General features: G+C 42.1%; 1 protein-coding gene across 1 annotated transcript; it reads left to right on the top strand.

Moving 5' to 3' along the window:
• Window positions 1-1,482: 1,482 nt before the first annotated feature.
• LOC118784527 (progranulin-like) lies at window positions 1,483-14,951 on the top strand. Its single transcript, XM_036538802.1, has 20 exons — window positions 1,483-1,628; window positions 2,550-2,652; window positions 3,600-3,737; window positions 4,030-4,167; window positions 4,657-4,800; window positions 5,283-5,367; window positions 5,798-5,904; window positions 6,734-6,881; window positions 6,980-7,092; window positions 7,373-7,502; window positions 7,589-7,680; window positions 8,064-8,208; window positions 8,451-8,548; window positions 9,384-9,620; window positions 9,957-10,220; window positions 11,178-11,405; window positions 11,489-11,752; window positions 11,891-12,124; window positions 12,334-12,756; window positions 13,285-14,951. Exons 2-20 carry the CDS (start codon window positions 2,650-2,652, stop codon window positions 13,423-13,425), a joined length of 3,132 nt encoding a protein of 1,043 aa, XP_036394695.1. The 5' UTR covers window positions 1,483-1,628; window positions 2,550-2,649; the 3' UTR covers window positions 13,426-14,951.
• Window positions 14,952-16,320: the final 1,369 nt, after the last annotated feature.

Below are 16,320 nucleotides of genomic sequence, written 5' to 3'. Positions count from 1 at the left end.
CTGCTTCAGTCGAGGCTCATTTGTCTAAGACCAAGTCTAAGTCATATGAGAGATGACATTGAACCAAGAAAAAGACCAAAGTATTTTAGAACTTGACAGATATCAAACTCACTATCTACACTAACTCACAAAACACTAACTACACCAGTTAATGTTTCCAGGTTTTCTCAGGCCCTGTGAAAAATGCAGCTTTTTAAAATCAGTGACGCTCTGCATTGGCACTAGCTCTTTATAAATAAAACTATTAGATTTGGATTATGTAGTTACGGGTTAATCAAAGACCATCATGGAGTGATATGATATGATATCATGGAGCAATGAGCGATTATATATATATATATATATATATATATATATATATATATATATATATATATATATATATATATATATACATTTTATTAATATTCATTTTATAAACATTTTATATATATACCCTGAATAGTGAACTCTCTACACAGTTCTCCAAGTGAAAGCTGCATGTCAAAGTTGATCAAAAAGAAATAATAATAATAAAATAATAAACAATAAAAAACTGGTGCAAGAGACATCTCCAGAATGATACTTAAAGTTAATGAGATTTCAAGATTCCAATGTGGGAAAAACAGCTTGGAAAGAGTGTTGAATGATAATAACTTTCATTTAATAGCTTTCAAGGGCCCCAAAGCACTCGTAAAGTGTGTGTGTGTGTGTGCATGAACATTGGATATGTTTTCAATTAATCATTTGATATTTAGGTGTTCAACAATCATTGTGTATGTGGAAAACACTGCAGCTTGCATCTTTTGTTTTCACTAGAAAACAGTTACAAAAAGACTGAAGCTGTATAAGAAAATGGCACGTGGTGCAGAATTGGATAATCATCCATGGTTGATGCCCTACAAGCATTACCAGGTGAAATAAAATCCCCTATTTCTTCACTTAATTTAATACAAAGTGTGGCATTCACACTGAGGAGGCATGTCTTCTGTCAAAAACATACTTTTGTACCTAGTAAATTTATAAACCACTAAGCAAAATTGAAATAACACCTGAGTTATGCATGCCATGATCTCTAGCTATATTTCTGCAATACCACTTTGTATGCCATGCCAATAAAGCATTGATAATCATACTGGAAATATTCCAATAGGTTTGGTATGAGTTAGGCATGATCTCGAGTAATTCTGAACTATCTCGAAATATTAACATAGGCATTTGGTCTCATAAAAATCCTGAGAAAATTTATTTTACGACGATTAAGACCAAAATATTATTTCAGTGTGACCTTAAAAATACTGTATATTCATCTAGAACGTAAAATATACAAGCCAATGTTATTTTTGCATCTTTGCAGATGGCATACTTGTCGTCCATATAAGACTTCTTTATTTTACAAAACAACAACAGCAGATTAGCGCAACATTTACGGCTCCAGAGCAACGTGACTATGATCATATGATACGGGTGTAATGTCATGTGACATATTGATGGGCAGTTCAGAGCCCAACACAGGGACATATTTCGCCAATCGAAAGAGTAGTTCCGTTAGGGGTGGGGTTTAATGTAGATGTTATTTATGTTCAGCAAATTGGGAAAAAAAGCGAATATAGCGGTTGATTCATTTGGGTCTCAAATCTTGGACAGCGGTGAGAACCTTCTTGTATTTTCTGAATTAGTAGCTGACTAGCTAAATGGCTGACCATTTGCTTTGTTCTTTGCAAGCTAACTAGCTAGCTAGCAAAATAGGTAGCATGCACTCCTCAATTAGCAAGCCAGCTAGTTAGCTAGGGTTAGCATAAAGGCTTAATATATCAGCTAACAAATAACGTTAACGAACTATATTTGCAACATTTTGCTACGCACAGTGTTGCTAGCTGGCTAGCTAGCTACCTGATTTACTCATCTAACAGGCTATAATTGCTGTTACAAAGGAGCCCATTTGAATGCTTTTTAGGTAGCGTTGTGTCTACTGAATTCGTACACACTTTAGATAATGTAGCTAGAGGTTGTTGCTAGGTGGCTAGCTAGCAAAGTAGTACAGCTCATGTAAGTGACACTTGTTTTGTCTGACAGATATAATGAAAACTTCTCTGTATTTGACAACGCGCTAGCTAGCTTCATACAGCTAGCTAATAAAAGAACTTCACTTTTGAAATGTATCTAAGTTACATTCTTCATTCACATTTCACAGTTAGAGAGGATAATTTGTTTAACCCCCCCTCGCGCAACTACTTTGAAAACTGCAAGTCAGGTTAGTGTGTCAGGAATTTGCAGCGTGTGGTTAGCCAGCTAGCTTTACCTAGTGTGTCAGTTCTTTACTCCGCTTGTAACGCTTGTTACAACTGTGCATGTGTTTGGAATGGATTTAGCTTTTCTTTTCACTGATTATTGTACATTATGAACAAAGCTATTAGACAAACTACTGAATAATAATTGTTCCTGAATAAGATGGGATAGGGGAATTACTGTAACAATTGGCAACATTTCCCTGTTGGCTCTGTTTTGAGAGTTAGTAGAGGTAAATTTTGACTAGACTCAAATTGTATCGCATTGTTGCCGCTGCTTAGGCACCATAAGAAGAGCATGTGAGACATCTCTCCTGGGCACAGAAGACAGGTCATTCTTTCACACTTTGCTCTCGTTTCAAATCCCTCTTGTTAACCCCCAATGGTAAGTACATGTTTAATATGGGATAGTATTTAATATGGGAACATTATTTAGTGAACTGCAGGTTCGGAACGCCTGAAATTAACATATCACTTCCCCTTGTTATAACAGCCCTCTTAATATAAGTAATCTCATTCACGATAGAAAGTGAACTCTAAGCAAATGTATCAGCCGATATCCAAGTACATAGTAGGCTATTCATAGTGTTATCAAATTTCAGGACTCACTTATGTGTAAGTCATCATTATGCAAATCCACTTGTCATAAAGGGGATGAATCATGCAGTCGTGGAATTCTAACTGTGGTCCTGAACAAATTGTTTTTATGAAGAAAATTGGAGCACAGTCTCTGGATGATGTCTCTTGTGTAAGTGCATTCACCTCACGCTCTGGCACAGGCCCAAAACATGATACTGTACCTGGGCGTTAGTGTGCTTAAGTTTTGATTGCGTACAACACAAAACAGAATTTTATTTACGAAAATCTGAGCATTCAACAAAAGTCATTGTTTTTTAAGCAGCGAGGGTACTTCAAATCGTAGCCAGAGGTGAACTGTTTGACACTGGCTTGATTGATCATAAAAACAGCTAATCTTGAACATGAATTCTTGAACTTCTCATGTCCTCTGGAAGGTTCCTGAGTAGTATGAAAAAATGCAGTTTGTCACTGATTTTGTGGTCCTCGCCACATTTCAAGGAAAGGAGTTGGTTTTAATCGAAACCTGTTCCATAGGTGGTCAGGGTCTTGTAATGAATTGCATTTGGCTGGAGAAGGAAAATTCGCACCATTTTTATGATGCATGGATGACATGAGATGCTTAACACAAGCATGATTTATTGCATATTACTCTATGTATATTGAATTATACTTAATTTTTTTCATTGTTTGGCTTACCTACCTACTCTCCCCATTTGTTTTCGTCTTTCTCCTCCATTCATTCCTCTTACCCAGATGCTGAAAGCAGGAGTGTTGTGCATTTTGCTGGGAGTGACCTCTGCTCTAATATGTCCTGATGGTGGATCGTGTCAGGATGGCAACACTTGCTGCCAGACTCCCTTGGATGGATATGGCTGCTGCCCGCTACCAAATGTGAGCTGAGCAACGAGTGTGTTGGGGGTTGGACTGACCATCAGTGTGCATTAGGGATGTATTAGTGCAACACTGTGCACACAATTGATAGACAACAGACATGCTTAACTGGAATCAGATATGCTTAAATTTGCCTTCTTGTCTGGTTCTTTTTCCTAAGCTGGATATTTTATGAGGACATTGATAAGACCATAGAACCAAAGCAGATGCTGGACTGACTCCATGAAGAAGAACCTGACCTGTAACTCTTCCTAGTTTGTTAAACAAAACATGTATGTGTACTCATTCACAGGCTGAGTGCTGTGAAGATCACCTGCATTGCTGCTATGAAGGCATGACCTGTAGTCTGGAACAGTCAAAGTGCCTCAATGAAACTCACTCTCTGCCCTGGCTGGAGAAAGTCCCTGCTAAACTGCCCAAGTTTCCAAAGGTAAACATTAAGACTGTAGGACTGTAGGACTTGGGTTGTTTTTTGTTTTTATTTTGTTTTTTTTTAAGTGTATTTAACAAAGGCAAACCTATGCAAAATGGGCATGTTGTCTCCGTGTTATAATGTGTGCTTCCCAGAGAAGGAATTAAAGGTATGAGGAGCACACATTGTTTTGTAGATGGAGTTCATTTCAGGGAAAGAATACTGTTTTCAACTTCTACAAACTGTTTTCATTTAGTAGACAGCTCATTGACCTGCATTTGATTGATTTGATGATTGTTTTACACTGGAATCACAAACCTTAGTGTTTAATATTATTATAAACACACTCTTTACAGTTAATTTCTATTCTGAGTTCAAATAAAATCAACTCCCAACATCCAGTTATCTTTGTATGGGTTCCCTGAGTCAGCAGGTAAGCTGAAGTTGGTGTGTATAGCAAAGTGAGTAAAAATACCATATTCTGTTCTTTACCACTTTATCACACAGACTCTTAAGTCTTTCCCCATGATGGCTGCAGTCTCAGAGAATGCGGATTATGAAAACACCTGCCCTGACAAGACTGGCTGTCCCATGGAATTCTCCTGTCTGCGAGCAAACAGTGGAAGATACAAGTGTTGCCCCCTTCCTCAGGTGATAAAAGCATGTATTTTCACATTAAAAGTGCATGCTTTCATGGGCTGCACAACTTATTTGTGTGAGTCACCTTGCAGAAGTCATTGTGATTAAACTGAAAGCATTCTGCGACATTCTTTCTGTGTGTTTATAGTTGTGCTAAAGAATGCCAGGAAGATATACCGTTGGTGATATAATAAAGAGTGGTTTCACTAAGCTTATGTTCTCGAGGTCCAAACTTGTGTAACGTAGTTAGGGGTTTGGCTTATCAGCCACAGTGACTGGTAGGTACACCTAAGCATGTTATCACTCTGAAGCACGGCCATGCTCCATCTCAAAGCATTTCAGAATGCAGGTCTGGTGAATGTTGTCACGCCAAACTCGGATAAGGGCATTGATTTGAAATGTGTTCTTATGAGACCTATGAAGATTAAAACCGTTTCGTTTTTTCAAACTATGAATGTGTAAAAAGTTAATAATTGCTCTGGTATTGCACAAAGGGCCTATCATGCGCAGATGGGAATCACTGCTGTCCCAGTGGCTACCACTGTAGTAGAGATGGGACCTCCTGTACCAAGAACAAAGGTTGGAATATTTCTTTACTTGTTTCATTGCCAGCAATAACACCACAGCATCACAGCTTTATTGTGTGAAGTGTTGTACTTGTTTGAAGCGAAAGCCTTTGATCCAGTGAGTTACAATACAATACTTATGAAACACATTATTTCTGTGTAAAATCCACGTCTTCTCAAATTTGTGAGTCTGACATGTGAAATAAAGAAAAGAATAACCTCAAGTACTGGATGCATTCCTGGGGTCGAGTTCACTTTGAAATGAATGGAAACTGAGTGCTTTACATTTTAACTTAAGGATATGTCTGGTCAATTGCCATTCTGAACTAAGATTACCTGTGCAGGCATACACCAGTTGAGAACAGTAGAGCAGTGAAGCACTGAAATAAAGACTGTTGGCCAGGGGAAGAGCTCTGATCTCTCCTCCTTACATTCCTCCTCAGGGCGTTTAAGCGCTGTCATCTGTCCCGATGGGGAGTCTGAGTGTCCAGACGAGACCACCTGTTGTCTGCTCCTGGACGGTAACTGGGGGTGCTGCCCCATGGCCAAGGTATAGGTTTTGGGGCAGGCGCCCCTTTTATTTGACCACCCTCAGCCTGAAACCATTTACTAGCCCAGCACATGCTTTCCACATGCCCAGAAAGGGCCGTTGAACCCACAGCTTTAATCATCCACAATGTAAGGGTCTGAAGTGGAAAGAAGTGTTAAATATTTACAGAAGATGGCACGGTGATAAGCATTATTCCCTCATGCAATGTACTCAAATCCCTGAGCAACTACAGGTGGCAGCTGATAGTTGCTCATTTTAAGGCGTAAATTGGAAGCTACCTTAGACTTTTGAATAAGTGTCTTTAATTTCAAAAGAAAAAATCTAATTGAAAGCTGTTAAGGAGACGTGTTTAGATGGCTGTTATGTGGCCCTATTTGGTTTACGGGGAGGGGCTAGTACTTTGAGATTTCAATCTTTGGAATACCCAGGGTATGCTGCCTGGTATTTTGGTTTACATTTTCCACCAGAATGTGATTTATGTGTGTTGTGGAGGGGGGAATCTGTTTTTTAATCTGTCTGTCAAATCTCTTGTGTTAGGTCTTTTTGGGTGAAAACTTTGTCCAGAAGTTGATTAATGCTTATACATTGCTCTGTTTGCAGTAGAATTGTGTGTTCTTAATAACACCCTTTAAGGCCCAAATAGGCTGATATGTTTGATATGTACTGTTATTTCTTCTTCAGTCATCTACAGAATTACATAATTATAACTCTTGAATAAACTCATAGCTGTCTGCATTAACAACATTTGACCACCAATGGTTGAGCTTAAATTAACAACCTAACTTGACCTGTGGCCTCTGATTGCCCTCATTTTTTCTGCCATCCCCAGGCGGTGTGCTGTGAGGACAAGAGGCACTGCTGTCCCGAAGGCACCGTCTGTGACACTGTGCATTCCAAGTGCGTCTCGGACACCCAGGACCTGCCCATGTGGGAGAAGTTCCCTGCCAGGAGGAGGGAGGCGTGGGAGGGCCAGACAGGTGAGCCATCACTCCGGGCCCTCCCCCTGGGGGTTTGTTCAGGTGTTCCCCCAGCGATTAAAGCCATGACCCCCTCTGCTGTTTCTTCTCTTTCTCAGCTGTGGGGAACGTGACGTCTGTGACCTGTCCAGGTGGGAGGAGCAAGTGCTCAGACCACAGCACCTGCTGTCAGCTGACGAGCGGATTGTACGGCTGCTGTCCCTACCCTGATGTGAGTGGGTCTTAATGGCAACACCAGGAAGCATCCCGTCGTAACTGACATTCACAGAACCTGATGCTGTATATAAATCTGATTTATGTCATGTTAATGGTACATTCATGTGTCCCATGAAGAAAGAGTAGTAAGACTCTTTTGCTATTTCTGCTGTTTCAAGTATGAAGTAAGGAATGTGAATGTGTAGATGGAGCAGACTAGTCAAAGGACAGTTGTGCTGGTTACATTTCCACGCCTGTGACTTGGTGTTACAATGTGAATTTGTATTTCTTCACAGGCTGTGTGCTGCTCTGACCACCTACACTGCTGCCCAGGCGGCACTACATGTGACCTCGAGCACAAGACCTGCAAATCGTCCAAGAAGAAAGCTCCACCTAGCGAGAAGCTGCCTTCACTACCCCACGATGGTGAGGCAGTGAATTTACTCTGAACACTGTACACAGAACTCCAGCTGACTGGTTTGACTTGACCATTTTTGTTTGTCTCTGTTCAGTTGAATGTCCAGACAAAGAGTCCAGATGCCCTGATGAAACCACTTGCTGTCAGCTGAATAACGGGAGCTATGGCTGCTGCCCAATGCCTAGAGTGAGTGAGGGGTTTGCATTCTTAGATGGTTTTTGATGGCCAATATGGTTTTCATGCATTTATTTTATGTTTTACCTTTTGGCAGGATTTTGCTGTTATAAATTGAACCAGTCACTTTAATCAACGCATATTGTGAGATAATCAAATGTAAAGGCATCAACAAAAAAAGAAACATAACTTGCAAAGTGCACAAAGAAGGCTGACAGGCTAACGCTGCAAAGATGATTGCATTTTGCATTGTGATTTTTACTGTCAACATGTGCTGGCTGAGAGTTGATCAAGTGACTGATTGGTTACATCCTTAGTCTAAAGAGGGTACATTACGCGTCTGTTCTGTGGAGACCTGTCATGATGACAAAGTGATGACTGTAGCTCCTCCGCAGGCGGTTTGCTGTGAGGACCACCTCCACTGCTGCCCTGAGGGCACCAAGTGTGACCTGGTCCACAGCACCTGCGTGAGTGCCACTGGGAACACTTCCTGGGTCACCAAGCTCCCAGGGGTGTCAACCCCTCATTTAACCAGCCCAGGTTAGCTCTTTTCTTGATTATTTCATTATTAGCATGGGTGATGTTCTTATTTGTGAAAATAAAGATGTAATGTAATGCATTGTGGATGAAGGGGTTATGAGTTTCTTTTTTCATAGCCTTGGTTGAGACTGAAAGCTTGTGGGCTTTCTAGCGGAACACAATTAGGATGACATTTCAGATCTGATTTCTCATGTTGGCTTAAATCAAAAACAAATTGTAATGTATTACACTGTGCCTCCCAGCGAATGCTGTTCCCTGCAATGACTCTGTGGCCTGCGCTGATGGTAGTACATGCTGTAAAACGACACAAGGAGAGTGGGCGTGCTGTCCATTGCCTGAGGTACATTTCTGGGGGAGGGAGGTTTTACCAAAAGGAGGGTTTGTGTGCCAGTAGAGGGCACGCTTCCCTCCCTCTGGACACTAAAATTCACAGCTTTTTGACTACAGGACTTATCATGGACTGTAAAAGTAAATGAAATAAAAACCTGAATTTCAAATCAAATATTAATTATTTATTGAAGAATTTAAGACTGTCCAGTTACTCTGAAATACCTAACACTAACTGATGGACTAAGTATACTGTGTTGGCTGTCTTAGTTTGTTCAATTTTGTGTACAGTTAAGCAGACTCTAAAATGTTCAGTGAGTATTTTAGAGGCAAAAATACATTATGAGCACCAGTGTCTTTTGCTCATTCAGTAATGATGATTTACTTGTTCATGGCTATTTTATTTAATTCGGGATGCGCTTTGGCAGCTCATCCATAGTTTAAGAAAATGTTCTAGTGTAGTGATGAGGACATTTGGATAGTATGTTAAACCAAACTCCTGGCTCTTTTCATCCTCCTAGAACTGCATTATAACCAAGAATTCTAATCTGGACTACCCATTACCTATATAATTTAAGTAACCACAAAAAGTGCGCTTCTAGTGACCTTTTGCAAAGTGAATACTGCATGGTCTAAGTAGGTGCCATACATTTGTGCTCGATGAAGTGAGTTACACACTCTCATTGTGAGGACTTACCAGATCATTCGATGGAAGGAACCACGTTAATTTTCATATCATATCTATCATGTCATATCCACTATGTCTGTTAAATGACCCAGCTCATGTTTTTATTCCTAGCGTATTATTAAGCAGATTGTCTTCAGAATGGTTTGGTTTTCCTCCATAGGCTGTGTGCTGCCAGGACCACCTCCACTGCTGCCCCCACAACACCATCTGTAACCTGGCTGCCAGCACATGCGATGACCCCTCAGGCTCTGTGCCCTGGCTGGAGAAGGTGCCTGCCTTCAGCTGGACCTCCGGTGAAACGGCAAATGAGCAGTGCAACTCCACCACCTCCTGCCCTGGCAGTGCCACCTGCTGCAAGACCACCACTGGAGACTGGGGGTGCTGCCCGCTGCCTAAGGTAGACAGCGCTGTGGAGAGTGGCAGCAGAGGGAGCCGGTTACAGGGCTCCTGCAGCAGTCGCTCTCACATCAGTGTATTTGCACTATGGTCTGGGTCTTCGTGGGAGCTTTTAATCCACAAGAGGGTCGCAGAGAGGAAATTCATCTCCATTTCTGGCTCACAATACAATATTGTTTGAGTTGCCAAACGTGGCTTGAAATTAAATGGGCGAATATTGGTAACTATGAAAACGTCTTCTGTGGTTATCAGGACTGTTGTGAGGGTGTGGTCATGACAGAAGAGCAGTTATTGGAAGATTGTCGTTTTTAGACACAAATGTGTTCCCTTTCCCCAGGCTGTCTGCTGTGAAGACCACCTCCACTGCTGCCCCCAGGACACCATTTGTAACCTGGCTGCCAGCACCTGCGACAGCTCTTCAGGTTCCACACCCTGGCTAGAGAAGGTGTCACCGGTCTCTCAGTTGCCGGACAAGCAGATAAGTGTTGAGCAGCCTGAAGGAGCAAAGAACGTCACATGTGATGCGAGCCACGCCTGCCCTGATGGTAGCACCTGCTGTAAGACTACTGATGAGCAGTGGGCCTGCTGCCCCCTGCCTCAGGTATGGGATCTCCATGGGCTGCTGTAGCACACTGGGACCAGGTCTTTTCAAACATCACATCTAAAGGTTCTCTATGCTGAATAAACCTAGGAGTAGTATTCGGTTGGATGACACAAGCATTAATAAAGTGGAGGTGTAAGGACCATCAAACAGGCGATTTGCACAGAGGGTAATCCTACCTTAGCATTCTTAACCTTTGCAAATGTAAGATTGGTATCCTGGATATCTTCCTAGGAAATGGAGTGACATATTTGTGGCAGTACACACTATGCAATACAGTGCAATACAGGATATGCATTCTTCACGAAAAAGCTTTCATTTTTTGCTATAAAGGAACGTATTGTCATGATACTGCAGTTTAGTTTTTTTTTTGCACAACACCCTGCTTCTTTATGGAAAATTATAAGAAAAGTTTGTTTGAATTTTTTGTCTTTTACAAACATTGTCTAGTTCTCATTGCTCTAGTATTCACAAATTTCATCTAAGTACACAGTATAAGTTTCACCCATATTTTATCTTCCATGCTCAGTACTAAGCAATACTAAAGGCAGTAATTTAATTCAAGAGTTCCTTAAGCCACTGACTTGTTTTGTGGTTCAAAAGTCCAGTCACTTTTCCTGGATTTATTTTTCACCTTGCATTACATTATTGTCATTTAGCAGAGTGACTTACATAGGTTATAGTTTTATCCATTTATACAGCAGGGTATTTACTGAGGCAGTTGTGGTTTAAGCACCTTACCAAAGGGTACAACAGCAGTACTTCAGAATTACAAGTCTTGTAACTTGTAACACCTTATCACTAGGCTATGCTGCTGCCCTTTTCAAATAATTTTTCCTAGGAAGTCAGTTTATATGCATTTTGGTCTAATCTGATACATGTGGTATGACAAGGAGCTGGGTAACAGAGGATGTTCCTTGGTGAGTGAAACAGTTTTTCCTCCCTTCCTTTGCCCAGGCGGTTTGTTGTGAGGACCACCTCCACTGCTGCCCCCAGGGCACCACCTGTAACCTGGCTGCCAGCACCTGTGATGACTCCACAGGCTCCATTCCCTGGCTTGAGAAGATGCCCGCTCTCACCAAGTCACCCAGCAATGAGAAGTGTGATGAGCAGACTGTCTGCCCTGCGGGGACCACATGCTGTAGGCAGAGCACTGGGGAGTGGGCTTGCTGTCCCCTGCCAAACGTGAGTGTCTCCCCTGTTCACTGGAATTTCCTGTCCCCCCCCTCAGACTTTATACAGTATTTTCCTTTGCTGTGCTACTGCAGGCGGTGTGCTGCGAGGACCATGAACACTGTTGCCCCAAGGGCTACAAGTGTGACGTCTCCCAACAGACCTGCAACAAGCCGGGCGCCCTCAGCCTCCCCTGGGTCAGCAAGCAGCCGGCACTGATGGAAGGGCAGGCTGAGGATAATACGACCACCATCCTGTCAGGCACCAAGCAGTGCGATTCCCAAACCAGCTGCCCCAGAGACACCACCTGCTGCTACATGGATAAGATTGGCAAATGGGGCTGCTGTCCTCTGCCAAATGTAAAGATCAGTTTTGAGCATAATCGTCTGCCTGCCTTTTTAATTTTTTTTTTTTTTAAATACTCACTTTCAAACATGGCCGTTGTTTACTAAAGCAGTTGCACTCGAGCAAGCCTTTTTCCAACGTGTGTCTTTCAGGCGGTGTGCTGTAAAGATGGAAACCACTGCTGTCCGAATGGCTACAAGTGTGACCTGAGCCACACATCTTGCACCAAAGGCAACATTGTGATTCCTTGGTACAAGAAGGAGGAGGCCCTGGCTGCCCCAGCCTTGCCCACGGATGTGCAGTGTGACGCGCAGAGCAGCTGTGCCACAGGCACCACCTGCTGCCAGCTTCCCACAGGGAAGTGGGGCTGCTGTCCCCTTGTCAAGGTGTGTACACTCGTTCTACACTCGAGCACCCCAAAGCTTTTGTAGTGCAGGAAAACGTGCTAAAGCACTCAGCAGTTTCTGTAATATCAGCTATGAATGAAACAAATTGCTGTCATAGCAAAATGAAATGGCTCACATTTAATTACAGATAAAACTGTAGCTGTAAAATAAGGATCGTCCTGATGTTCATTCTCCTCACCCCCCTGCAGGCTGTCTGCTGTGCAGACTATGAGCATTGCTGTCCTCAGGGCTACAGCTGCAACATGGAATCCGGCACCTGCGAGAAGAAAAGTTGCAACATGGCGTTGGGTATCTGCAAGATGAAGCACACCCCCCTGACCCGGGTGTCTGGGACAGACCTGGTGCCTAGCCCGGAGCCTAGCACAGTGCCTGTCTCAAAGTCCTCTCCACAGTCTACCCCTCAATTCACTCCACAGTATACCCCTCTGTCTACCCCTCAATCCACTCCACAGCATACCCCTCAGTCTGTCTCACAGTCTTCCCCTCAGTCTGCACCTCAGCCTGCCCCTAAGGGGAACGAACTCCAGTGTGATGGGCAGTACAGGTGTCCCGACAGTGAGACCTGCTGCAGGACCTCTGCAACCACCTGGGCCTGCTGCCCCTCACCCAAGGTACAGTGTACTTAAATGAATGAGCAAGACACTTGATGCCTTACGTGCATACGAAAGGAGCATGGCGCATTGCCAGTTAGTCAGAAATAAACAGTGGTAGAACTTAAAACTGTTTTTATCTAGTAAGATGACCTGCTTCAGTTAGAAACGAATTAATGGTTCACAGTAGGGCCCACCACAATGCATGACGCAGGCACCACGGGTTTCAACTTTGACTGCAGCTAACACAGAAGAAAAACAATTGTGTAAGACTGGCTTGGCAAACTGTGGCTAGTGCTCTACAGAGGTATTTGTTGCAGTGGTTGGAAAAGCCGGGCTTCCCAAATCCCTAAACCACTGGAGTAATGTTCCATGAATGGTTCAGATGAGTGTTAAAACAATCAAAACAAGCTCCTGTATCCAACTGAGAGCTTTGATCGGTCCCCATTTTCCCATTCTCACTAAGTACAGTTGAAAACCTTTTGAAAGCATTGGTTGCTTCTCTTCCTGCATTTGTCCTTTGATGCACTTTTCTCTCTGTCCCATCAGGCCGTGTGCTGTAGCGACATGAAGCACTGCTGCCCTGCTGGCTACACCTGCGATGCAGTGGACGGGTCCTGCACCAGAACAGGAGACTTCAACTGGGACTTCCTTTTCAGAGACAGAAAAAGAGCTTTCATCCCTGTGTGATGCTGAGCCAGTCCAATTGCACTGATCTACACTCCACACACATTCATAAACCTGCAGCACTTAGCGGTGTTCAAACTTGGGGACGAGGGACAATATGTAATGTTTTTGTTTTTTTTCCACTTTTACTTACAAAGTGTAATTTATTTTCTTTTCTGGGCAGTGCTACATCATTGGAAGGTAAACATAATTTTGAGCTTCATCTTTTTCTATGTAGGTGTTGCAAGTGGACAATAATGGGTCATTTATTAGAACAGTGATGTGGAGTTAAATCACATATCAGTTGAAACAGGCCCTCTGGGTGAAGTGTACGCCCTGCAACTTGAAGCTGACCATTTTATTTTATTAATAATACTGACTGTTTTGATTAAACGCTGACCTTTCACTCCGTTTGCACCATGATATTTACCTGCTGTAATACATAGCTAACATATTTTTCATTCCTTCACACAAGAGTCAGTGTAAACCAAGTAATGAGTTTGGTTTTAATTTTTTTAATGCTGGTAAATTGTATGTACTTAGCCCCTCCAACAGCTAAGCTTAGCTTTTTTCTATGCAAGGGGGGAATCTAGAGTAAAGAAACATGAATGTAATCTGTTTCTGGTCAGGGATGATCGTAAAGGAAACGTATGTCATCCTTTCCTATATTACCAGACACAGGAGGACTCCGTTTACTGGATAAATAATATTAGTGACATTTCTGTATACCAGTATTAGTGACATTTCTGTACACCAGAATAACACATTAGCTGCAAATATTTTCAGAGGATTTACAATTGTATTGAATCACCAGAAAAAAAGAATGCTCAGTGTCAACTGCTGAGTTACTGGATTTAATAACACTGATGAAGCATTGCACAGACAGAGGCCTTCTTGTTTTCTCTGTCCAGTTTTCTCTTTGGTACCCTGTCTGTCTTAATGCATGAAATGTGAAATTGGAAACCACAGGGATTGGTCTCAGAAAGCATTTGGCCTCAGCATTGCGACATTCCTGCTGACTTTTAACCAGGGACTGTGAAGCACAGGAACAGCTGCCCTGTAAGGCCTTGCCTGTTCGGTTTCAGTCTAGATTTTCCAGTTAGTTGTATTGCAGGGCTTTTGTTTTCAGTAGATCCACATTTGCTGTATGAGAATCATATCACACACACTACATAGTATACAGTCATAAAGTCAACATACTCCTGTGAACCCCCTGATACCTTATACGGGCGATTCAGTCAACTGCAACATGTTCTCCCATATGAATACACTTCCTGAAAAAAATTGTTTTTGGATTTAAAGTAATTTTGCTTTTGCAGTATGATTATTTTCAAACTAAATAAAATAAAAATGCAAGCTAGACCAGGGGCAATAATGCCTTAAATTCAGGGTTTTTATTCTAGGCATTGATCTGGCTAAATTGTTTGCAGTTGATTGAACCATCAACAGCTTTGCACTTTTTTTCTACGATTGTTATGCATCTCAAGCAAAATTGACATTTGGGTTTTTTTTTTTCTTCATAGCCTGGGCCTTTTTTTTTTGGGGGGGGGGGGTATTTTTTGTTAACCACTCATGAGGGTTTATTTATTTTGTACCTCATATTTGTAAGAGGAATACTGTGGTTCATCATGGGAATATTGTACTCTTTGCAGCCACATTCTGCCATTGCATTTATTGTTCTGTATTCAGTGGCTTTGTCTATTACAATAACAATAATGCTGTACAAGCTGTGGTTTAAAAAACTAGACAGGGAAATGCAGGCTGTGTCAGAACAGTCACGAGATAAAGTGTGCCAGTGAAGTATACAAAATTCCTGTTTTGTCAGACCTCAACAAAAAGGTCTGTGATTGAAAGCGGGAGATCATAGGAGAATATAGTCAAGGATAATGAACACCTCCGTACATTTAGCATTAAAAAGACAATTCGAACTTGACAGTGCCCCTCTTTGCATTTTTTCTTGCCTGTTGATATTTTAACAATTTAGAACTGTCATTTTTAATGATGTGCCAGGTCAAATGTTCTCAATCTGATCGTGATAATGAAGTATTTCTGCTACAGTGAAGCAGTTTTAGGTGGGTGTGGACCTTGATATAAAAAATAAAGGGATTTTACTTCATTGAGTCAGGGTTGTGTTTCGTTGTTGACAAAGAATGTCAATAAAGCAGCTCTGACCATTAAACGTGTTTTTGAAAACTCCCACACGATCAAAGCGTGTCTTCACCTTTTGTAGCTTTGAGGTTTGTCTCAACAGTGCCCTCTACAAAATGTCTCCACAATACAATCTACACAAAGCTAACTTTTTAGATAATGACAGTATACTAAGTTACTATATTCCAGTTGTCGACATGGCGCAACTGTACCTGCAATTAATATACTATTTAGCCTAAACATTAACATTTTGGAATGAAGCCTGTATGGTTTGGGAACACCCTGTGCGATTTTGGAAAATACGGTACAAAGGGTTTGAGCTGCTCACTTGATGATAAAGGTGGAAAGATAATGTGGATTACTGAGAATTTGCCTCTTAGCGCTAGGCACGACTGTGTAGTAGTTCCACTCTGCTGTTAGGTTACTGATGTGATGATGTGTGCTTCAGTGATGTTGCGATCTTATTTAGCAGCCTTTGACCGTATTTCATCCGACCGCTGCAGTTTATCCAGAACGCAGCAGCCCGATTGACGTTCAACCTCCCCAAGCAGGCCCATGTGACACCTGTCCTTGAGTCCCTCCACTGGCTACCGGTTGCAGCGAGGATCAAGTTCAAGACCCTTGCTACAAACCTTTAAGTGACTTAACGGATCAGCCCTCCAATACATACAGGAAATGATATAAGCCTGCAATAGTGCTGTGCTCTGCTACCTCGGGTCGCCTCTGTGTCCCGAAATACAAGGGCAGTATCTCTCAAACCCGCCTCTTCCC

Source organism: Megalops cyprinoides, chromosome 1 (assembly GCF_013368585.1).
Source record: "Megalops cyprinoides isolate fMegCyp1 chromosome 1, fMegCyp1.pri, whole genome shotgun sequence".
NCBI classification, from domain to species: Eukaryota; Metazoa; Chordata; class Actinopteri; order Elopiformes; family Megalopidae; genus Megalops; species Megalops cyprinoides.
This window is presented reverse-complemented; position numbering and strand designations above follow the sequence as displayed.